General features: G+C 40.9%; 2 protein-coding genes across 6 annotated transcripts in view; one reads left to right on the top strand and one right to left on the bottom strand.

The window, feature by feature from the left end:
* LOC110335823 (sulfotransferase 1C2) overlaps positions 1–8,268 on the top strand; it is a 33,263-nt gene extending 24,995 nt beyond the window's left edge. The window contains exons 9-10 of one of the 2 annotated variants that reach the window (XR_003842456.1): positions 400–477; positions 5,274–5,308. The gene's annotated coding sequence lies outside the window, so the exon portion shown is untranslated. Of the gene's footprint in view, positions 1–399; positions 478–5,273; positions 5,309–8,132 lie in introns of those variants that run through there. The other variant, XR_003842457.1, reaches the window with a different exon arrangement.
* LOC110335860 (sulfotransferase 1C2-like) overlaps positions 6,183–25,662 on the bottom strand; it is a 31,067-nt gene continuing 11,587 nt past the window's right edge. For all 4 annotated transcript variants that reach the window (XM_021218248.2, XM_029531258.1, XM_029531260.1 and 1 more), the window contains exons 2-8: positions 24,720–24,898; positions 24,236–24,361; positions 13,971–14,068; positions 10,468–10,594; positions 9,951–10,045; positions 9,636–9,816; positions 6,183–7,558 (exon numbers count right to left, since the gene is read on the bottom strand). In XM_021218248.2, coding sequence (XP_021073907.1) covers positions 7,446–7,558; positions 9,636–9,816; positions 9,951–10,045; positions 10,468–10,594; positions 13,971–14,068; positions 24,236–24,361; positions 24,720–24,870 — 891 coding nt within the window. In that variant the 5' untranslated portion in view covers positions 24,871–24,898 and the 3' untranslated portion in view covers positions 6,183–7,445. The remainder of the gene's footprint in view (positions 7,559–9,635; positions 9,817–9,950; positions 10,046–10,467; positions 10,595–13,970; positions 14,069–24,235; positions 24,362–24,719; positions 24,899–25,662) is intronic.

Here is a 25,662-nt window from a genome sequence, read left to right as displayed (position 1 = left end):
GTAAGTCCCTGAATCTTGGAGGACTTCCTTCTTCTGCTCTAGGCCAGTGAGCAGTTTAGGCTACCTCTTGAGTGCCAGGACCCTGCTAGGAAGAAAAGGCCAGATCCAAGAAGGAGGGTCAGTCATGAGTTCTTTCCAAACAACTATGTCACCATGACTGACAAATTATGTGTTCGCCCTTGGACCTTGTCCCAGTGGTTCAAAAATAAGGCTCAAAGTTGTGGTAGAAACTTTTTTGTCCCATGTTCAAAACTTATTCAATCCCAGTCCAAAAACAAACAACAAGACAAACACCAGATAAACCAGGAACCCTTACCAATGCAGTAGGAGTCAGATAACAGAGTTACTCAGCCAGCTCTGGCCTTGCTGAGACAAACTAGGTGTCCCTACCATGCGCAGGTCCAGATGTAACACACAGAGAGACAATCAAGACATAGAAAAACCACCCTGTCTCAGGCTGAAGAATCCAGCGATCGGGTGAGTTGGCTGTCTTACACTGGGGGGCCAGGTCTAATGAAGGGGAGTTTTTCTGCTTTTCTCCAGGGGTCCTGAAGCATCCACTGGGCACCCTGCTTTCTCGATGTTAAGGTACATCTACCCATCACTCTTGACCACCCCAAACACTGTGGGCTCTCCAAGCCCCCAGATGCTTGTAAGCAAACCGAAAGTTCAGACAGACTTACAGACATTGACAAACAGCAAGACAGACAAATAACTGTGGTACCTGCTCAAGACTTCTGATTTACCTCTCTGTGGTGTGTCCCCACAGGGGGTCAAATTCCTGGCCAACACACCAAATGTAAGACTCTGAGAAGTGGTAGCTTACTGGGGTCCCTCTGAGTGAAAAATGTGGAGCTGGGGATTGATGCAAAAGCAAGAGGAATTTATTGTTCCAACATGTTGGGGTCATACTATACCCAAGGGAGAGATGGAAACCCTGGGTGGCCCATTTGGTGAGTTTTTATACAGTTTCCAGGGGCTTCAGCAATTAGGCACACTATGATTGGCAGAATAGTGTGGCCTTTAAACTGATTGGTCTTTAGGGAATGAGGCAGTAGTGACTTAATTAGCCTCTTCCTTCCAGCCTATGTGCTCTCTGACCTATCTCTTTCAGGAGGGGAGGAGTGCCTAGTAGAACTTTCCAATGGCTCTGAGTGGACCTCTTCAGTACCAGGTGCCAAAGTTAAATCAAGAGCTGGTAAACTATCTAAACAGGTCCATATCCCCTAAGGAAATAGAAGTAATTAAAAACCTCCTAAGCAAAAAGAGCCCAGGACCAGAAGATGGCTTTAGTACAAACTTCTACCAGACCTGCAAAGAAGATCTAATATCAAAACTTCTCATACGATTCCATGAATTAGAAACAGAAGAAACACTACCTAATTCCTTCAATGAAGCCACAATTACTCTGACACCTAAACCACACAAAGATCCAACAAAGAAAGAATTTCAGACCAACTTTGCTTATGAACGTTAATGCAAGAATATTCAATAAAATTCTAGCAAACCGAATCCAACACCACATCAAAACCATCATTCACCACAACCAAGTAAGCTTCATCCCAGGGATGAAAGGTTGGTTCAATAAACAAAAAACCCACTAGTGTAACCCACTATATAAACAAACTCAAAGGAAAGAATCATATGACCACCTCATTAAATGTTGAAGAAGCATTTGACAAAATACAAAATACCTTCATGTTAAAAGTATTGGAGAGATCAGGAATTCAAGGCCCATTCCTAAACATAATAAAGGCAATATACAGCAAACCAACAGCCAATATCAAATTAAATGGAGAGATACTTGAAATAATCCCACTAAAATCAGGAACAAGGCAAGGTTGCTCACTCTCTTCCTATTTATTCAACACAGTACTTGAAGTTCTAGATAGAGCAATAAGACAACAAAAGGAGATCAAGCAGATACAAATTGGTGAAGAAAAATTCAAAGTATCACTATTTGGAGATACTATTTGCAGATACTACAAAGTATCATTATTACCCAAAATTTCTACCAGAGAACTTCTACAGCTGATAAACAACTACAGCAAGTGACTGGATATAAAATTAACTCAAGCAAATCACTAGCCTTACTTTATACAAATGATAAGTTGGCTGAGAAAGAAAATAGAGAAACAACATCCTTCCCGATAGTCACAAATAATATAAAGTATCTTGGGGTAACTCTAACCAAACAAGTGAAAGATCTGTATGTCAACAACTTCACATCTTTCAAGAAAGAAATTGAAGAACACCTCAGAAAACGGAGAGATCTCCCATGCACATGGATCAGCAGATTAACATAGTAAAAATGGCCATCCTACCAAAATCATCGTACAGATTCAACACAATCCCCATCAAAATCCGAACACAATTCTTCAAAGACATGGGGAGAAGAATTCTCAAATTTATATGGAAAAGTAAAAAACTCCAGAATAGCAAAAAAAAAAAAAAAAATCTTAACACTAAAAGAACTTCTGGGGGAATGACTATCCTTGTCCTCAAGGTATACTACAGAGCAATAGTGATAAAAACTGCATGGTGTTTGTACAGAGACAGATAGGTTCATCAATGGGATAGAATTGAAGACCCAGAAGTAAAGCCACAAATACTTATAGACACTTGATCTTTGACAAAGAAGCCAAAAATATACAATGGAAAAAAAAGAAAGCCTCTTCAATAAATGATGCTGGTCTACTTCAGAGTTGGTATGTAGAAAAATGAAAATAGACCAATATTCATTGCACAGAGCTCAAGTCCAAGTGACTTGATCCAGGGCCTCCACACAAAACCAGATATACTCAATCTAATAGAAGAGAAATTAAGAAAGAGCCTCTAACTCATTGGCATGGCGTGAGGAGGGGTGGGGAGATTTCCTAAACAGAATTCCAGTAGCTCAAGTCTAAGCTCAAGAATTGATCAATGGGACATCCAGAAATTGAAAAGTTTCTGTATGGTAAAAGAGATAGCCAATAGGACAAATTGGAAATCTATAGATTGGGAAAAAAAATCTTCAGTAACCCCACATTCAATAGAAGGCTAATATACAAAATATATGAAGAGCTCATGAAGCTAACCACCAAACAACCAAACAACCCAATCAAAAATGGGGTAAAGAACTAAACAGAGAATTCACAACAGAGGAATCTTGAATGGCTCAGAAGCACAAAGAAATGTTCAAAGTCCTTAGTCATCAGAGAAATGCACATCAAAATGACCCTGAGATTCTACTTTATACCAATCAGAATGGCTAAGATAAAAATTCAAGTGACAGCACATGTTGGTGAGAATGTAGAGAAAGAGGAACACTCCTCCATTGCTGGTGGGATTGCAAACTGGTACAACCACTCTGGAAATCAATCTGGAGGTTCAGAAAATTGGAAATAGCTCTACCTGAAGACCCAGATATATCACTCTTGGGCATTTACCCAAAAGATGCCACAATGCCACAGGAACACATGCTCCCCTATGTTTATAGCACCCTTATTTGTGATAGCAAGAAGCTGGAAACAATCCAGATGTCCCACAATGGAAGTATCAATACAGAAAATGTGGTTCATTTCCAGAACAGAATACTATTCAGCTATTAAGAATGAGGATATCATAAGTTTTGCAGACAAATGGGTGGAACTAGAAAATCTCATCTTGAGTGAGGTAACTCAGGCCCTAAAGGACATGCATGGTATGTATTCACTAATAAGTGGATATTAGACAAAAACATACAGAATACCCTTGATTAAATCCACAGAACTCAAGAAGGTTAACAAGCTGAAGGACCCAAATGAGAATGCTTCAATCCCAGCTGGGAGGAAGAAGAAAACAATCATGGGGGAGGGGGACAGAGGGAGAGAGGAACCTGGGTAGGAAAGGAGAGGGTGAGGGGAAAAGGGGAACATGATCAGGTATTGGCGGGGTGGAGAAACAGGAGTGAAGCCCCGAAGGCCAGTAGAATGAATGGAAATAGGCAACCTCAGGAGGTGGGAGGTAGAGGGACCCTCTAGAATGTACCAGAGACCTGGGAGATAAGAGACTCTCAGGATGCAAAGAACCTTAGATTGAAATGCCCAACAGCTGGAGAGGGAACTTGTAGAGTCCACCTCCTGTAGAAAGACAGGGCATCAAGTGGAGTGATGGTGTTACCACCCACAGTTAACAACTCTGACCCCACATTGTTCCTGTCTAAAAGAACTGCAGGGACAATATAGAGAAGATACTGATGGAAAGGAGGTCCAGTGACCGGCTCAAATTGGATCCACCTCAAGGGGAGGCTCCAAGGCCTGACACTATTACTGATTCTGTGGTGTGCTTACAGAGAGGAGCCTAGCATGGCCTCCCTCTAAGAGGCCCAACAAACAGCTGGCTGAGACAGATGCAGATACTTCTAGACATCCAATCGACTGAAGACAGGACCCCTGTGGTTAAAATGGGGAAAGTCTGGAAAAAGTTGAAGAGGAGGGCAACCCCATAGGAAGACAAGCAGCCTCAACTAACCTAGACCCCAGAGATCTCTCAGACACTGAGCCACCGACCAGGATATCATACACTAGCTGGTATGAGGCTCCTGACACATAGACAGCAGAGGCCTGGTCTTCACTCGATGAGGGAAGAAGCACCCGTCAAGATACTTGAGACCCCAGGGAATGGTGTTCTGGGGTGGAGTGGGGTGGCGTGGGGTAGGGGGGAAACCCTCTTGGAGATGGTGAGAGGAAAACTGGGGTGAGGTCATGTGGGAGGGAGGACTTGGATGGGGATATTGACTGAACTGTTAAAAACAGATTAGAGATTTAAAAAAAAATGGTGAATAAATGTACATTTACATATAAAAAGTGGAGTGTGAAAGGAAAGATATGAGGGAGTGATAAGGGAGAGAGGGAGGGGGACGAAGGAAACACTTGAGGAGAAGAGACTGACTTAGAGGTATGGTCGTATTCGGGGGAGAGTGAAACAGTATGGATCGAGGCTCCAGGGTTGTTTCCATTGCAATCTGATCTATTTAACTGTAGTAGGTGATATGTACCATATATTAAGAAAATTCATTCTTTATGCATTTTCCAGTTTTGAGGAGTGTAAGTTTTTAATGTATTTCCTTATGGTTCTCTGGATTTTCTGTTTCTGTTATCTGCATGTTTTCATTTTTAATTATGTTAATTTTGATATTTTCTCTCTTTCTTTTATTTAAATTGGCTAAGGGTTTGTCAATCTTGCTGATTCTGTAAAAGAATCAATCTTTTGTTACATTTATTCTTTACACGTTCCAATTTTATTTATTTCAGCCCCGAGTTTGGTTATTTCTTGCTATCTCCTTCATTTGGTTGTCATCTCTTCGTTTTGTTCTAAAGCTTTCAGGTAATATAACAGCTCTTAACATTCTTTATGTATCACTTAGTGCTAGGAACGTGCCTCTTAGAACTACCTTCATTGTGTCCCATAAGTTTGAATATGTAGTGCAATTATTTTCACTCAATTCTAGAAAGTGTTTAATGCACTTCTTAATTTTTGTCTTGACTTGATTTTTATTCAGTAGTGACTAATTCATTTACCATGAGTTGCAAGCTTACTGGGTTTTGTTGTTGTTGTTGTTGTTTATTTGTTTGTTTCTTTTTTCTATCTTTGGTATCCAGCTTTCTCTTGTGATAGACAGTACGTAGAGAGTTACTTCAATTTTCTTGTGTGTATTGACTTTGTGTCTGAGTATGTGATCAATTTTGGAGAAAGTTCTATGAGGTACACAGAAGAAAGTATACTCTTTTGTATTTGGGTGAACTGTCCTGTAAGTATTTGTTAGATCCATTTGCATTTTGATGTTAGTTAGCTCTGGTATTTCTCTGGTTTGTCTGGATAACCTGGCAGTTGGTGAGAGCAGGTTGAGAGAGTCTCCCACTATCCATGTGTTAGGGTCAATATATGATTCAAGCTGCAAAAATGCTTCTATTATGAACTTATGTGTACTTGCAGTACAAAAATGATATAAATATCTTTTATATAACAGAAGTTATCAATTACCTATGTACATATAGTTAGATTTCAGCAGGAACCAAACAATTGCATCTAAGTTCAACAAAATTACAGATGTTTTTGAGGGAGGAGTATTTTATAGCCACATCATTGTGAATGTGTTGGTGAGCTTCCTTTCACTATAAGAAATATCTGAGATAAGCAGTTTATAAAGAGAAAAGCTTTATTTTAGCTCTTGTTTTTGGAATTTACATTCTGTGTAGAGATGCACAGCCTATCATGATGGGAGTAAATGGCAGATCAAAACTGCCCGCCTCTTTTTGTTGAATTTTCCATGGCCAAGAAACAAGGGGAAGGAAAAGCCAGTGCCAGGAGTACTCACTCCTTTTCAGGTCAGGTTCTAGTTTCCTAGCTTCCACCCACTAACTTCTAGAACACCTTCTAATGCTCTTTCTGGCAGTAACACATGCCATACCCAAGTCTTCATCACATGACCTTTGTAGGTTTGAGGGATAGAAAGCAAATGGCATTCTAGCTCATGCTGTAGACTCTGGATTCCTCCTCACAACACAGGCTCCTCCTACTGCCCTCAGCTTAACAATGCTGCTGTTTGCAACTAAAGTAAAAGGGTTCAAGCTGAGAAATTGTGACCTAAAACATGCTTGCCTGTCTGTCTTCTGTGCTATCATGCAACAGACTGTGTGCCCACACTGCCCAGTTATTGGGAGGGAGAGGATGCCTAAGACATAGAACTGGTGGGATGTGGAGGTAACTATGCTGGCAAGCAAATATGGACTCAGCTAAAGTGGGCAAAAGAACAAGCTTCTCCTTAGAAGAGATGACAGGAGATCTAAACTCAATGGGCTCCAAGCTGAGCACGAAGCCTCCATTCTCCTTTTGTCTGGGTATAATTTGTGCTTCCCAAAGGCCACCCTCATGTCTTCCTTCTGTTTCTTGTATAACCCAGAACTAGGATTTCCTTTACTAACATTTGGATTTCTGACATCTCCTTGGAGTCCTACCCTCACTTTCCTCCTATCAGGTAGAACCTTTTCCTGTGAACATATTGCAACAAGTTGTCCACAAACTGATTCTTTCTATTGTAACCTGGCAAATCATATTGAGCAGAAAAGTCATTAGGATTTCATGTACTTTCATTTAGATGATCTCTTTTATTTGTGTGTTTGCTCTTCAGGTTGTTATTTCAGAGTTAGAATCCGGGCTATAACTTCTAGAAGAATGCCAACATAAAATTTATACTATTCAAAGTTGTTTGATTCATTAGCTGATTAAGCTGTCTTACTGATTTACATCGAATAGTGGACAAAGTATACATTGGACATAATCTGCTTTTATGAGTTGTAATGTGATGTTAGTAATCACAGAGTCAGAGACACAATCCTTGGCATTTACAGTTTGCTTTCAGGGCTTCCTTTGGCTGGATTGAGGCTTGCAGACAGATTCCTGTTCTTGGTGTCTTCACATCTTGATCAGAGTTCCATGCAGAAGTTCAGAGAGGTTGTGCCCATCTTTTGCTTATAGATTTCATCAAACCTCTCATTCTGGGCCACAGTAAAGTGGTTTTTCCAATCACCCACCATTCCTAAAAGACAAAGCCCAGACAGGGGCATCAGTCTCTGATTGACAGACTTTGTGTCCCTGACTGGAGTGTGGAGTGTCCACACTGGAGCTGTCCTGACAGGAGCTCGATTCCTTATCTCCTTACCGCTCATGTTTTAGAAGGGTTCCTAGTTCTCTTCGTGCAGGGACACCAGCTTCTAATTCAAGTCATCAATTAATTCAATGTGACTAACAATCCTGGCTCTACTGTGGTACATACACATAACTATATGGATATAACTAACTGGATAGTCACAGTTATAGAAATGAGTGAATGGTTGACATATAGCCATACCAGGAGATCTTAAGATGTTATACTGGCCAGAGATCTGGGACAAAAGAAAACACATACTGTGATATTCCAGGTATATGCCATCTGAGAACAAGCCAAACCTACCTAGCATGAGAAAATGAGAACCTTTTTCTCTGTAGGAAGAGATATTGCCCAGGGTAAAGGAATTCTTTGCTTCTTTGATTTAGGGTGTTGATTGCATAGTTTTATTTGTTTATGAAATTTATGGAACTGATTAGTTTATTTCTGTGAATTGTTTTTGCAGATTATATCATTGGAATGAGATTGTATTTTTCAACAAGAACTGATTAAAGTAATTTTAGATACAGAGATACTCAATGGAACACCTGGGAATGATTCTTCTCTACGTTTCTTGCCCTAGAGAGATGGCTCATATTCAAGTAAGCAAAAGTAACCACAGTTTGTGTTATAGTGAACAGATTTCTGTCATGGTATTTCTATTTGTGATTTTATGGGCCAAAACAAGGAAGCAAAGAATAAAACACAAGTGTATACAGAAAATGCTGTTCATGGATAGGCTGGAAAAATGGCTACTTGTCAAATTGTCACCAGAGATGAAGAGAGAAAAGTGGCATACCAGTTTGATTCATTTCAGGGCCTGGGATACTTTGTATACTGAAAGGACAATAAAATGAATTAACTCATGTGCTAAAGGTCAAAGAAAAGGTGTTCTGGAGCTCCGTGTAAACCCCAGTCTTGGTAGCACTGCTGTGGAAAAAACACATATGTTAATGAGACAGTGGGTTTCATTCTGTGCCTATCTTCTTGGGAAGTGGTTTAGTGAGGATCTGTGTGAAATTGTTAAAGAGTATTGATTTTTCTAACAGTTAATGTGTGTACTAACTTAAAAAAAAATAACATTTTCCACTTAGAAGTAAACCATCTGGGTCCATCAGAATTATTCTTTCAAAATCTAGGAAGCATTAAGTGGTTAGGTCTCAGTAATGTTGAAAATCCTGAAAGTGTTATGAGTCATGATTCAGAGTCATAGTCAAACTAGGTTATGCACAGAAGTTGAAGCTGAAGCAGCAGCTATGGAGCAGACGAAAGGCACGAGGGTGGAAGGCAGGTGGTAGGCATGTGCACAGTAGCTGTGCTAACAAGGGGTAGAGTCTTACACCAAAGCGGCACACTCCTGGTGTCAATATCCCAGCTTCGATGAACCTAACCTCAAGCAGGGTTCCCAATGAGGTGTGCACCTAGAGTAGCTCTGGTCTTAGTTATCTGTAAGACTTGCTCAGTCGTCTTGTACACTAGGAACAAATATCTAGCCTTCTTAGACTCATAATATGTGGATTGGAGGGTGTGTTAGTCAGGGTTTCTATTCCTGCACACACATCATGACCAAGAAGCAAGTTGGGGAGGAAAGGATTTATTCAGCTTACATTACCACACTGCTGTTCATGATCAAAGGAAGTCAGAACTAGAACTCAAACGGGTCAGGAAGTAGAAGCTTATACAGAGGCCATGGAGGGATGTTATTTACTGGCTTGCTTTCCCTGGCTTGCTCAACTTGATCTCTTATAGAACCCAGGACTACCAGCTCAGGGATGGCACCACCCACAATGGGCCCTCCCACCCTTGTTTACTAATTGAGAAAATGCTTTACAACTGGATGTTATGGAGGCATTTCCTCAAAGGAGGCTCCTTTCTCTGTGATAACTCCAGCCTGTGTCAAGTTGACACACAAAAGCAGCCAGGACAGAGGGGACTGCCTCAGAATTAGAGATAAAGAATCCCCACAAACCTTTTCTCATGAAAGGGGAAATGGACTGGTCCAGGATAGATTTGGGGACTGTAGAACGATTTGTCATTGGATTGTTTTTCATTTTCTCAAATGATGTCCCCTGGACAATTTTATCTACAACATCTTCATCCAAATTCTTGCCCATGAACTGCATCACCTTCTGGATTTCATGCTTTGGGTCCTGTGAGTGAGGGTAACATTGAGTTGCACTGGAAGAGAGTTTTTACACTATCACATTTTTCCAGCCATCACTGTCAGAACCACATTCCTGAGGCAGCTTCCCTGTTCCTGTCCCTGAAGCAGAAATGTACTTACCCTCTTCATATCTTCATAGAAGAGGAAGAGAATCTGGTATCTGTCTCGAATTTCCCACCATCCTTTCACATGGTCAAACCAGGATCCCCAACTTACTGTAACAGACAAGAACAGCGTGCAGGGCCAGAAAACTTCTGAGTCACGAAGGTTTGAATTTTTTTTTTTTTTTTTTTTGATTTAAGGTACATCAGAGAAGGAAAAAGTTTGTAACTCTTTATGAGATATATCTCAAGGGCACTGAGCTGCTTGATTCTGAGGTCACAAAGATTCTGTAAGAATTGGGAATTTTGCCTTAATATGAGAATAAAGTGGCTTCATGTGGATTATGCACAATCACTTGCATCCTCATATTATGACAGGGCCACACAGGCTTAGTGAAGTCTGTAGGCCAGGCATTCCTGAGTAAAAGTTTTTAAATAGGAGGCACAGGAAACTGGGGAATCAACTGTCATGGGTGGTTCTCTCAACTCAGCCTGATTGGAGTAAAAACACAGGGAGACGAAGCATTTTTATTTACCTTTCCCATTGATGAAGGTTTCAAAATACTCATCCCAGGTGCCTGGCTCTGGGAGCACCTGGCTCATCCTGTAGAAGTGGTAGTAGGAAACCATGCAGTCTTTAGCATTTCGAGCTACATAAAGGAACTTTGGAGGACAAGAGAGGTGGGTTAAAAGGTCACAAAAATGTGAAGTTCTGAGTTCTTGCTCTGGCTGGCTTGGGGGATGCTCAGCTCTTCTGCCCAGGCAGCAAGACTCAGCCTAGAGCATTGTTGCCAATTATGATACGTCTAACCCAGCCCTAACTCATTAACAGGTATCTCAATTCTTGATTTCCCCTTTGTTATCAGGGGCAAATCTTCCTCTAGAAACTCTTGACCTGTTACCCAAGAAGCCATCTTGGTTTCTGGAAAATCAATAGCTCCACCTGGTGTTTCGATGTGGAGCAGCACCATGGATCCTGCTTACTGTGAGAACAACCCTTTGTCAATGATGATCATTCTTGAATCTGTGTATTTTCACACAGAATAAACAAATGCCAGGTGCATTTGAATAAGGGCCCTGCTGGGAGACCTTGTCCCTTTGCTTGACATTTAGCTCATGTCTTCTCCAGGTCAACATACTGCTGTGACCCAGTGGAAAGAATTTTCTAAAAGTGTTTAATTGTTTTTTTTTTTTTTTTTCACTTGAATTCTTGAAGTTTGTACCTCAGGTTGTCTTTCACGTCAGTATTGCCTGACATTTTATGACTGTCTTCTTTCCTTTTCATGTATGTGAGTTTCAGCCTCATCACTTGACTCTTGCCTTTCCTCAGCCTTCATTTGCTCCCTTTCCAAGTTCCTACCTTTCTCTATTCAGATGCTCATAGTCTGGGAGTTAGGCTAATTCTATTATTTAATTTTCAGTGTTTTATATATAAATTTCTAAATATGTATATATAATGCATATATAATAAATACATATATGTGTGTGCAATTATAAAACACCATTTCTTTATTTGATGATTTGAGTTAAAATCACATCTTATTTCTTCGTGTCATTTTTTGTACAATTATTTATTTTTATCCAGCATTAACAATTTCTTATTTTTGCATATAACACGTTTGTCAGAAGTTTTGCGGATCTGACTCTGGCTGTTCTTTAGCAGACAACCTTATGAAGGTCTCTTCGCTTATGTATGTTGTAATGTATGATCATATCACAGTGGTAATCTAGAGTCTAAGCTGAGATGACTTCAGATAGGATTCATATGCATTTCCGTTAGATATACTCATGTTTCTGGCACTGGAGTCATCTTATTCTGACTTGTATGAGCTTGCAGTGTCTTGGACAGGGCAAGAAGAGGGAATTAATCTTTAAACCTTTGAGAGATGACTAAAGGCGACCCAGAAGCTGCCCATGGTCTCCTTTACCACCCACAGTATACACTATATTGGAAAATTGCCTTCTGTTGTTTGGATTCACTGAGAAGCTGGCTCTGGACGTGCGGTTTCTTCACAAACACTCTAACACCAAGCATCTTTTTCTAAGTGTTCTCTAAGATCTCATATCTGGGAAGAGACTACTCCAGTGACTGTGACGGGGAGGGAAAAGAACAGCAAAATAGCCCAAATAAACGCTTTGTGTTACTGAGAACATCTGGACGGTGAACATTTCCTTCAGGTATTATTTGTTTAGCCCATTGGGAAAGAGATGCTAGAAGATCAGTCCTTAGCCATAGAGAGAAAGCTCAGGGTGAAACTCCAGCTGATGCTTAAACTTTCTCAGTCAGTTTGTGGAAAATGTTGTGAGCTCAGAATCTGCTGATGTTATCTCTTTCCTGCTTGTTCTTTTACTTGGAGGCTACTGTAATCTGCATGGCACTCCTGATAGGTAAGCTGTCTGGCTATGCTAATGGAGATTCATCAGTAGTTTTTGCTAGATGTTTGTGAGTCCTACCTTTGTAATATTATCTTCCTGCTTTGGTTTGTTTCTTGACCAGGAAGCCTCACCCAGGGGCACACTATATTGTACTTGGCACTCTCTCTACTGGAAACACCAGCTGACAGACAGAAGAAGGCTGGCTGCTGAGCCAGTTTCTGCTTCATGATTTGAGGATCTGATTTGTTCTTTGTCTATCTGTCTATCTATCTCTCTCCATCCTTCCATCTGCCTGATGCTTGGTAGGTGTTCTTTTTCTTTGGCTTGCTATATATACTTTAAAAACTCATTCAAGAATGAAAATATAGCCATTGATGATTATTCTCTACCACAGAACTCATCTTCTCCACCTACATATACATGGAGGCTGCTGGCCTATGGTACCTCTGCTCTCTCTGCTCATTCTCTTCTCTCCTTGTGCTTGGGCTCTATTCCAGTCCCCGAGCAAACAGTAAAGCTGATGTTGCTGAATTACTCAGGGCATCAAATACCACTGCACACCCCCAGGCTAATTACACTTTTCTTATTTTTTTCCAGTTTATTTCTTGTAACTTCGGCATTTTCTCAACTTGTTTGATTTCAGGTGGACAATAGCAGGAGGTGTTCCTCAGTGGTTTCCTGATAGGTGGTCTCAGTTATGCCAGGAATAGAATTGTCATTCCGTACCCAGCTGTACCAACAGTAGACATTTGATCATGGGAGTTCCAACTATACTCCTGCTATCTAGAAATATTTTAGTCTTTTTAAAGTAATCTGTAAATTCTAAATTATGTGATAATTTTATGCATATTGATGTTTTTTTGCCTGCTTGTATGAACATGCCAAATGTGCATGCAGTATTCTCAAAAAACAGAAGAGGGCTAGCACCCACGTGGAGGCTCACAACTGTCTGAAACTTGTGAGCCTCCACGTGGGTGCTAGCATCTGAGCCTGTGTTCTCTAGAAGAACAGCCAATGCTCTTAACTACTGAACCATTTCTTCAGTCCCTTTTTGTCTTTCTTTCTCTATTTCCCACTTAGAAAAAGAATACCCTTAGAAAAGCTATTGATTGTCTCATCCTGGGATCTCAGCTCCATCCACTGCAGGGATACTCTGCCCCTGTACACTCCTACCATCGTCCTGGATCCTTAAGGTGTCAGGAACATACTAGACAAGACTCTAGGGTACATGACACAGTCCTAGAAACAAATGAAACAAGCCCGTAGGCTGCTGACCCTCCAGCCAAGCCTCCTCTGAGGCTTCAGCAGGATTTACCCTTTGAACATCAGTCCTTTGCACTTGATCTGCTCAGTCTTGTCTGCGTTCCATTCCATAAGTCCTCCTATAGCCTTTTCCCTATGGTTCCTGCTTCCCACACCCAGTCTGTGTCACTGAAGAACAGATGATCTCCAACACCTCAGTCTGGCCTCTGTCTTCACATCATATTTGAAAGTATTGAGGGAAACACCCTACTAAGTCTAGCCTGGTGTTTGACTTTACTGCCAAGTATTGGGTCTCAGTGGTAGAGGATAGATAGTGCTGAGGAAGATAATCTCACCCAGGCTTTGGAGACCTGGTTCTCTGCGTTTCCTGTTCCAGTCCCCATGGGAATTGCTATCTTACCTTACAGTTGTTTGTCCAGAAAGATGGTGGCAGTAGCTGAGTGGGAAGATGGGTCCTTAATATCCTTGGAGCTGGCATCTCATTGGCCTTGTCCACCCCTGTGACAGAATTCAAGAGATGACTGCACAGTATGTCCAGCGCATGAGAACGTCCCCAGGGGCTGCTCAGAGAAACTATCATCCACACATGGATTCTTCTATTGTTGCCTTTGAGCACATCAGGGGGAGCCTTTAGAAAGATTATTGGTATTGCTTCTGTGTTTGTAAGATTGCATAACTTAAGAGCTGAAATCCAGCTTTGAGTGATTTTACTATCAGTTTGTACAAGATAAGATGGAGGCTTAGATAAATGTGTGTTATCAAGAAAATTCAAACAAGATTGCTCCTCAGCACATTCACCAACATCCCCATGTGCAGAATTTTTCTTCTGTAAAGGAAACAGCACCCCCACTAAGAACTTAAGTGTTCTTATCGCTAAACCCACGGAATAAGAGGAAGAAAGACTCTATTCTTCCTTCTTTAAGAAAATTTAGAGGCCAAGGCTAACAGACCCTAGGAGATCAGAGAACCACCAATGCACCTTAACTAGATGTGCCTCCCACGCATCGCCGGAGTTGTACAACCCCCCTCTAGATTTCCCACTCCTACTACTCCTTTTACTCATGCATCTCTTCCTTATTCTCTTCTTCTTCCTCTACGTCTTCCTCCTACTGCTGTATTGGAATCAGAGACAGCTCGAGTTCATGAAACACCCCTACTTCCTCTGAGACCTATTAGAATGGACTTCTCAAGTTCTACCATGTTGCCCGATTCTCATCAGAATCCTTCCATGCTGCTGTCTATCTGTATGTCCAGAGAGTTAAGAATACTCCTAACAAGCCTTTTATCTCTGAAGGAACTCCTCTCTGTGGCCCTCTCAACATCCAAACCTGAAGTCTTTTTATGGGAACATCAAAGAATTCACTCTATCATTTTGAGGAACATTAGCTTGAAGCTGAGGATAACCAAATTTGTATATCAAGTCACAGCCAATCACAAACACAGAGCAGGCTCTTTGACCCTCCTTCCAGGCAGAGCCAAACCTTCTCTTCGTCCTCTTCAGTGATGTTTCTTCTATAAAATCCTTTCTGATACATGATTTATAATTTTTGCACTTCTGTTTACAACCCTTAAAGGGAATTGCTCTGTTAAACATCGAGTTAAACTGGGGCAAGGGGAAATAAGGATGTAGACCCTCCCTAAAGTCTTTCCTTTAATCTAGGAATCAGGGTTTTCAAGTAATGCCAGTGTGAAGCCAAGGAAGAGAGTTAGTCCTGAGTTGCTTCAAGGATTGGCATGAAATCATGCTCTTAGGTGGCACATTTGAATCTGGATTCTGATCCACAGAAAATTGTAAATATTCTCTTACACGAATAATCAGAAAGCTTGTCCACAAGGAGCAGAGGCGCTTATAAAAACTTGAAGTATGACTGGTGATAAGTGACATTTAACTGTAAATGTACAGCAGGAGGGCATTCTGTGAAGTTATCCTCTAGGTATAATGGTGTTTCCAGGAAGGCTTAACTACAGAACATAAGCAGCCCCATGTGGAAGTAGACTAAATAGAGAAAGGTGAGCAGAGCACTAGCACTGGTCTCAGCTTCCTGCCTATAGAAAGAATACATTCGCCTGCCTCAAGCTTCCTGACAGATTTATAATGTGAGCTGAAATTTGAAATTCAAGCCAGAAAATCCCTAAAATGCTATAAACAGAACTCAATGGACCATTCTGATGGGAATTTGAAAGACAAGGAATGCCAAGAAAGAGTAGCTAATGGAGGCTCAGCTAATGAGATTTAGGAAGTGCTGTATTGAGAGCCGGGCTAGCGGTTATTATGTTACATTTTGGTGAAGACTTTGTCAACATACTGCTCCTGTAATAAGAATCCGAGTGAGACTGAGTTCACAAATCAGGGCCTAATATGTTTAGCAAAGAAATCTCAAGACTAGATAGTGCCATGTTATTTTTATTGCTCATGGCTGTTTTTTTCAGTTCCATAGTGAAAGTGAGCAAGTAAAAAAGTAATGAGAAGTTTGACAAGGAAAGAAGCATAGCTTGATTAAAATTTCAGAGACGACAGGACAGAAGTGATTGTTAAAAGAATTGCTTCATTAAAGAGATATGACCTTGGGGACCAGAGAGAAGAGGCACTGCAAAGTAGAAAGAAAAAAAAAAGGAGAGAGTGTACTGAGAGCTGCCTTCTCTGGTCACTGCAGCTGTGCCCAGTGAACCCTGTGGAGATGAGGCAGATAACTCTGGTCTTCAGAAGGTCTGAACACAGAGCATAAATCTGCGTTTGTCTGGAAGATGACACATTTGTCATCTTAAAAAAAAGGATTGGAGACTGAGCTGAGTTGCCATTTTCTCTTGGGTGACTGTTTAAGGTAGGACCAGCCTGGAGCACACAGGCTGCAGAAGCAGCAGAGCAGATGGGACAGGGTCCTTCCTGCTTCCATTTGCACCCAGGAGGTGGGGCTGTTCCCCAGCCCTCTGTGCATTGGTCTTGCCAGGAGAGAGCTGGTCTCCCAGGAGTGATAACACAGGCTTACAGACCAACAGGAGGAACAAGCTGCAGCCAGGGACAGCAAGAACATCTAACACCAGGGATTACCAGATGGTGAAAGGCAAATGTAAGAATCTTACTAACAGCTCTGCACATTTTTTCCTGCCAGAGGAGAGGCAGTCTCCAGGGAGGGCTCTGTCTTCGGGACCACTTGAGAATGCCATCTTGTATCCTGGGTCCCAAAGAGACCAGTCTGCACAGGAGAGCACATGGGCCTTTCCGACCTTTATTTTCAGCCAGAAGGCAGAGCTGAGCTCCAAAACTCTGAGCACTTGCCTACTGAGAGTACTCTGATCACTGTGACTCAGGAGACAGTTGGAATCCCAGGAGTGCTAACAGAGGCTAAGGAGGATCAAGCTCCAGCCAGAGACAGCTATAACAACTAATGCCAGAGATTTACTAGACAGCAAAAGGCAAATGTAACGATCTTACTAACAGAAACCAAGACCACTCAGCATCATCAAAACCCAGCACTCCCATCACAGTGAGTCCTGGATACCCCAACACACCAGAAAAGCAAGATACAGATTTAAAGTGATATCTAATGATGCTGGGAGAGGATTTTAAGAAGAACATTAATAACTCACTTAAGGAAATACAGGAGAACACGGCTAAACAGGTAGAAGGCCTTAAAGAGGAAGCGCAAAAATCCCTTAAAGAATTACAGGAAAATACTGCTAAACAAGTAGAAGTCCTTAAAGAAGAAACACAAAGATCCCTTAAAGAATTACAGGAAAACACAACCAAACAGATGATGGAATTGAACAGAACCATCCAAGATCAAAAAATGGAAGTAGAATCAATAAAGAAAACCCAAAGTGAGACAACTCTGAAGATAGAAACCCTAGGAAAGAAATCAGGAACCATAGATGTGAGCATCAGCAACAGAATACAAGAGATGGAAGAGAGAATCTCAGGTGCAGAAGATTCCATAGAGAACATGGGCACAACAATCAAAGAAAATGCAAAATGCAAAAAGATCCTAACTCAAAACATCCAGGAAGTCCAGGACACAATGAGAAGGCCAAACCTATAGATAATAGTAGATGAGTATGAAGATTTTCAACTTAAAGGGCCAGCAAATATCTTCAACAAAATTATAGAAGAAAACTTCCCAAACCTAAAGAAAGAGGTGCCCATGAACATACAAGAAGCCTACAGAACTCCAAATAGACTGGACCAGAAAAGAAATTCCTTCTGACACATAATAATCAGAACAACAAGTGCACAAAACAAAGAAAGAATACTAAAGGCAGTAAGGAAAAAATGTCAGTTAACATATAAAAGTAGACTTATTTTAATTATATCAGACTTCTCACCAGGACCTATGAAAGCCAGACTTATACAGACCAGATATTATACAGACCCTAGGAGAACACAAATGCCAGCCCAGGCTAATATACCCAGCAAAACTCTCAATTACCATAGATGGAGAAACCAAGATATTCTATGACAAAGCCAAATTCACAGAGTATCTTTCCATGAATCCAGCCCTTCAAAGGATAATAAAGGGAAAACACCAACACAAGGACAGAAATTACACCCTAGAAAAAGCAAGAAAGTAATCCTTCAACAAACCTAAAAGAAGACAGCTGCAAGAACAGAATCCCAACTCTAACAACAAAAGTAACAAGAAACAACAATTACTTTTCCTTAATAACTCTTAATATCAATGGAATCAATTTCCGAATAAAAAGAGATAGACTAACAGACTGGGTTCACAAACAGGACCGAACTTTTTGCTGCTTACAGGAAACCTACCTCAGAGAAAAAGACAGACACTACCTCAGAGTGAAAGGTTGGAAAACAATTCTCCAAATGGTCTGGAGTCAAGCTGGAGTAGCCATTCTAATATCGAATAAAATTGACTCCCAACCCAAAGATCAAAAAAGATAAGGAGGGACACATTATACTTATCTAAGGTAAAATCTTCCAAGATTAAAGATCAGTTTTGAATATCTATGCTCCAAATGCAAGGGCAGCCATATTCATTAAAGAAACTTTAGTAAAGCTCAAAGCACACATTGCACCTCACACAATAATAGTGGGAGACTTCAACACCCCACTCTCACCAATGGACAGATCTTGGAAAAAGAAACTAAACAAAGACACATTGAAACTAACAGAAGTTATGAATCAAATGGATTTTACAGATATCTAGAGAACATTTTGTCCTAAAACAAAAGGATATACCTTCTTCTCAGGACCTCATGGTACCTCCTCCAAAATTGAACATATAACTGGTTACAAAACAGACCTCAACAGATTAAAAAAAATACTGAAATGGTCCCATGTATCCTATCATATCACCACAGCCTAAGGCTGGTCTTCAATAACAACATAAATAATAGAAAGACAACATTCACGTGGAAGCTGAACAACACTCTACTCAATGATACCTTGGTCAAGGAAGAAATAAAGAAAGAAATTAAAGACTTTTTAGAATTTAATGAAAATGAAGCCACAACATACCCAAACTTATGGGATACAATGAAAGCATCCCTAAGAGGAAAATTCATAGATCTGAGTGCCTCCAAAAAGAAACTAGAGAGAGCATACACTAGCAGCTTGATAGCACACCTAAAAGCTCTAGAACAAAAGGAAGCAAATACACCAAAGAGGGCTGAATACATCAAACTCAGGGCTGAAATCCACCAAGTGGAAACAAAAAGAACTATTCAAAGAATCAACCAAAACCAGGAGCTGGTTCTTTGAGAATATCAACAAGATGGATAAACCCTTAGCAGATTAACTAGAGGGAACAGGAACAGTATTCTAATTAACAAAATCAGATAAGAAAAGGGAAGATGGGCGTGGTGGCACACACCTTTAATCCCAGCACTTGGGAGGCAGAGGCAGGTGGATTTCTGAGTTCGAGGCCAGCCTGGTCTACAGAGTGAGTTCCAGGACAGCCAGGACTACACAGAGAAACCCTGTCTCAAAAAACCAAAAACCAAAACAAACAAACAAACAAAAAAAGAAATGAAAAGGGAGACATAACAACAGACCCTGAGGAAATCCAAAACATCATCAGATCCTACTACAGAGGGCTATACTAAACAAAACTGGAAAACCTGGATGAAATGGACAACTTCCTAGACAGATACCAGGTACCAAAATTAAATCAGGATCAGATTAATTATCTAAACAGCCCCAGATCCCCTACAGAAATAGAAGTAGTCATTAATAGTTTCCCAACCAAAAAAAGCCCAGGGCCAGATGGGTTTAGTGCAGAGTTCTATCAGACCTTTAAAGAAGACCTAACTCCAATTCTCCTCAAACTATTCCACAAAAGAGAAACAGAAGCCAATTCATTCTACGAAGCCATAATTACTCTGATGCCTAAACCACATAAAGACTTAACAAAGAAAGAGAACTTCAAACCAATTTCCCTTATGAATAAAGATGCAAAAATTCTCAATAAAATTCTTGCAAACCACATCCAAGAGCACATCAAAATGATCATCCATCATGATTAACTAGGCTTCATTCCAGGGATGCAAGGATTCAATATACAGAAATCCATCAATGTAATCCACTATATAAACAAACTCAAAGACAAATCCACATGATCATCTCATTAGATGCTGAGAAAGCATTCCACAAAGTCCAACACCCCTTCATGATAAAAGTCTTGGAAAGATCAGGAATTCAATGCCCATACCTAAACATACGAAAACTAATATACAGCAAACCAGTAGCCAACATCAAACTAAATAGAGAGAAACTTGAAGCAATCCTACAAAAATGAGGAACTAGACAAGGCTGCCCACTCTCTCCATATTCAATATAGTACTCTCTCTCACTATTCAATATAGTACTTGAATTCCTAGCCAGGACAGTGAGACAACAAAAGGAGATCAAAGGGAAACAAATTGGAAAGGAAACATTCAAACTATCACTGTTTGCACATGATTTGATAGTATACTCAAGTGACTCTAAAAATTCAACCAGAGAACTACTAAACATGATAAACAACTTCAGCAAAGTAGCTGGATATAAAATTAACTCAAACGAATCAGTGGCCTTCNTCTACACAAAGGATAAGCAGGCTGAGAAAGAAATTAGGGAAATAACACCCTTCACAATAGTCACAAATAATAGAAAATACCTTGGTGTGAGTTTAACTAAGCAAGTGAAAGATCTGTATGATAACAACTTCAAGTCTCTGAAGAAAGAAATTGAAGAAGATCTCAGAAGATGGAAAGATCTCCCATGCTCATGGATTGGCAGGATTAACATAGTCAAAATGGTTATCTTGCCGAAAGCAATCTACAGATTCAATACTATCCCCATCAAAATTCCAACTCAATTCTTCACAACGTTAGAAAGAACAACTTCCAAATTCATCTGGAATAACAAAAAACTAGGATAGTGAAAACTATTCTCAAGCATTAAAGAACTTCTGTTAAAATCACCGTCTCTGACCTTAAGTTTTACTACAGAGCAATTGTGATTAAAAACTACATGGTAATGGTAGAGAGTCAGACAGCTAGATCAATGGAATAGAATCGAAGATCCAGAAATGAACCCCCACCCCTATGGTCACTTGATCTTTGACAAAGGACCTAAAACCACCCAGAGGAAAAAGCATTTTCAACAAATGGTGCTGGCTTAACTGGCAGTTAGCATGAAGAAAAATACAGACCGACCCATTCTTATCTCTGTGTACAAAGCTCAAGTCCAGGTATATCAAGGACGTCCACATAAAACCAGATACACTCTAACTAGTAGAAAAGAAAGTTGGGAAGAGCCCTGAGCACATGGGCACAGGGGAAATTTTCATGAACAGAACACCAATGGCTTATGTTCTAAGGTCAAGAATTGCCAAATGGAACCTCATAAAATTACAAAGCTTCTGTAAGGCAAAGGACACTGTCAATAGGACAAAATAGCAACCGACAGATTGGGAAAATATCTTTACCAACCCTTCATCTGAGAGAGGTCTAATATCTAATATGTACAAAGAACTCAAGAAGTTATACTCCAGAGAATCAAATAACCCTAATAAAAAGTAGGGTACAGAGCTAAACAAAGAATTCTCAACTGAGGAATACTGAATGGCTGAGAAACATCAGAAGAAATCTTCTACATCAATAGTCATCAGGGAAATGCAACTCAAAACAATCCTGTGATTCCACCTTACACCAGTTAGAATGGTTGAGATCAAATCTCAGGCGACAGCAGATGCTGGCAAGGATGTGGAGAGAGAGAAACACTCCTCCATTGCTGGTGGGATTGCAAGATGGTACAAGCACTCTGGAAATCAGACTGTGTTTTCCTCAGAAAATTGGACATAATCCTATCAGAGGACTCTGCAATACTACTCCTAAGCATATATCCAGGAGATCCTCCAACATGTAATAAGGACATATGCACCATTATGTTCATAGCAGCCTTATTTATAATAGCCAGAAGCTGGAAAGAACCCAGATGTCCCTTAATAGAGGAATGGATACAGAAAATGTGGTCCATTTACACAATGGAGTACTACTCAGCTATTAAAGACAATGAATTTATGAAATTCATAGGCAAATGGATAGACCTGGAGGATATCATCTTGGGTGAGGTAATCCAACCACAAAAGCTCAGCCATGATATGCACTCACTGATAAGTGGATATTAGGCCAGAAGCTCAGCATACCCAAGATACAATTCACAAACAGCATGAAACTCAAGAAGAAGGAATACCAAAGTAAGGATATTTCTATCCTTCTTAGAAAGGGGAACAAAATACTCATGGAAGGAATTACAGAGACAAAGTTTGGAGCTGAGAGTGAAGGAAAAACTGTCCAGAGACTGTCCCACCTGGGGATCCATCCCGTATACAATCACTAAACCCAGACACTATTGTGAATGCCAACCAATGCTTGCTGACAGGAGCCTGATATAGCTGTCTCCTGAGAGGCTCTGCTAGTGCCTGACAAATATAGAAGTGGATTCTCACAGTCATCCATTGGATTGAGCACAGGTCCCCAATGGAGGAGTTAGAGAAAGGACCCAAGGAGCTGAAGGGATTTGCAGCTGCATAAGAAGAACAACAATATGAACTAATCAGGACCCTCAGAGCTCCCAGGGACTAAACCACTAACCAAAGAATACACATGGTGGGACTCATGGCTCTAGCTGCACATGTAGCAGAGGATGGCCTAGTTGAACATCAATGGGAAGAGAGGCCCTTGGTCTTATGAAGGCTCTATTTTCCAGTGTAGGGGAGTGCCATGGCCAGGAAGCAGGAGTGGGTGGGTTGGTAAGAAGGGGGCATCGGGATGGCACAGGGGGTTTTCAGAGGGGAATCCAGGAAAGGAGATAACATTTGAAATGTAAATAAAGAAAATATCTATTAAGAAAAGAAAAGGATTGAAAAATAAATCTACCACTAGAGGGTATCTGGGAAATTCCTCTGTGCCTGCATTAGCTGTGATACATGAAAATAGTCTTCCATGATAGTAACCAACCACACAATCTTCTCATTACCTACATAGGCTTCATATCACAGCATCTAATTGATCTAGATATTAAACTATTATGGAGAGGAAATGCTCTAAGTCAGTTCAAGGGAAAGGATGAAACAAACCCAATGAAGGAGGGTTAACAAAGACAACTGGAAATATTACAGTGCCTAAAATGACAGTCAGGATATTCTGTGCGAGGTAGACACCCCACAGAGGCTTCACAGCATGGCTAGACCAGGCATGGGACTACAGAGCAAGTAGCTATCTTCACACCCAGGGACTTCTGGAGATGGGAGAGCTAGACAGGCAGAAGGAATATTCTGACATGAAGACATCCCCTAGCATGAGTTAACGACCCCTAAGTGTATCTAATCAGGAGCTTCCTGTCTGGAGACATTTGGAAGAATTTATCAGAGCCTGCCAGTGATGTTTCCAAGAAGGCCATATTAACATGAGAATGGTCCTGACATCCTCTCACATCAGCAGTTGCTAGGGTTACAGAGTTTCTGTCATATTGCTCTGCAATATGATAACTTAGGAGGATAGGTTTCCTGTCCTAGTTTCTGTCTTCTGGTTGTCCTTACATGAAACAAACAAACAAATCATCTGGTTAACCCTTTATGTGAAAAAATAGCTTTTCAACTGAGCCCAAGTAATGGCCTCATGTTTGGTGTGTGTGTGTGTGTGTGTGTGTGTGTGTGTGTGTGTGTGTGTGTGTGTGTGTATTTTGAGCTCTTAGACACTGTCCAGAAAGTACTTGGTTATAATATGGAAGAGTACTGAGAGCAGAGAGGTATGAACTGCTGATGACTTAAATTTTGTACCTTCTTGTGTTCAACAGTTACACATGACTAGATCAAAATTATAGTGAGAAAATTCGGTAGAACTTCATATTCACGTGCATCTTTCTACCATGTTGACTCATATTTGGTGGAAATAGAGTAAAGAAAATAGATGGATCTGGAAAGAGTGGCATAACATTTAGAAGGCTGAGGCAGATGAGTTCCAGTTAGTCTACATAATGAGATCCACTGCAGCCAGATCTATGTAGAAAGATCTTGTTTCAAAAAACGAAGAAAGAGGATGGGAAGGAGAGAGGGTTAGGGAAAAAGAGGAGGGGGAAAAGGAGGAGGAGGAGGAGGAGGAAGAGGAGGAGGAGGAGATAAAGAGAGAGGACAGAGATAAGAGAGGAGAATCAGGGACTCTTACCTGATGACTGGGGTGGCCGTGCCCACTCAATATAAGGGGGGCGGTGTTGAGTGATGGCTTGTCGGCACTTCTCTACATCCCCATTCTGCTCAATCATGTCCACAATTTCTTGAATCCATGTTGTCCCTGCATAGACCATAATGAATAAGAGTTGGAAACCTATTATTCTTCAAGCATACTAAGGAAGGGGTGTGGATGGAGATGTTGGCTTCACCTTCCACTCTGGCCAGGATCCTGTTAGCTATGGAAGGAAGACTTTGGAACTCTGTGAAATGCAGAACAGTCGAGACAAAGATCAACCCTTCCAAAGAAAAATGAATGGTAGAGGTGAGTAGGCTTCAAAAAGGCCAGGGATAAAGACATTTGGTATGATGCCCATCATGGGACAAAACAGGGCATGTTTCCATTGTAGGAAATTCTAACGTAAGTGAGGAATTCAGATGGCTCAGAGGGTGAAGCTGGAGCTGTTATTCTACCACGTTACCTGATTTAGGGTAAGTACAAATGAAGAGGTCATCTGGCTTGGCCTTGAAGGTCTGAATCTGCCTCCAGTTGTCCACAGTTGGAGCCTGCAGTGGGATCCCTGCTACCTCCTTCAGTTTGGTCTGTTTGTTCAATTCTGGTGTCAGGGCCATGCGGTCTAAGGGTAGAGGGGTCCAGTTGCTGTGAAAAGAGAACAGAATGAAAAATGTAAATACTGTGATAATATACACATGACATGAAAATGACTAACTATCATTAGTGAGTGGCCCAATGGCATTATTATTATTCCCACTGTTGTGTGCCCAATCATCGCCTTCCATGTCCTGAAAACTTTTCACTTTCCTACGTACCCATTAATGCTAAAGCTCTGTTGCCGGGTCCCTGACTACCAATATTTTGCTTTCTATCTCTTTGAACTCTAGATGCTTTAGAGAAGAAAATCCTCTTGTCCTTTTGTGAATGGTTTGTTTTATGCTATTGAATGTTCTTTTTTTTGATGTATTTTTTTCTTTTTAAAAACTTTCATTTATTTATGTATAGATATATTTTTTTTATTTTCTTTATTTACATTTCAAATGCTATCCCAAAAGTTCCCTATACCCCCACCCCCGCCCCTGCTCCCCTATCCACCCATTCCCACTACTTGGCCCTGACCTTCCCCTGTGCTGGGTCATATAAAGTTTATAAGACCAAGGGGCCTCTCTTCCCAGTGATGGCCGATTAGGCCATCTTCTGCTACATATGCAGCTAGAGACATGAACTCGGGGGTACTGGTTAGTTCATATTGTTGTTGCATCTACAGGGTTGCAGCCCCCTACAGCTCCTTGGGTACTTTCTCAAGCTCCTCCATTGGGGGTCCTGTGTTCCATTCAATAGCTGACTGTGAGCATCCACTTCTGTGTTTGCCAGGCACTGGCATAGCCTCACAAGAGGCCGCTATATCA

The sequence above is a fragment of the Mus pahari genome, chromosome 18 (genome assembly GCF_900095145.1).
Source record: "Mus pahari chromosome 18, PAHARI_EIJ_v1.1, whole genome shotgun sequence".
Classification (NCBI taxonomy): Eukaryota; Metazoa; Chordata; class Mammalia; order Rodentia; family Muridae; genus Mus; species Mus pahari.
This window is presented reverse-complemented; position numbering and strand designations above follow the sequence as displayed.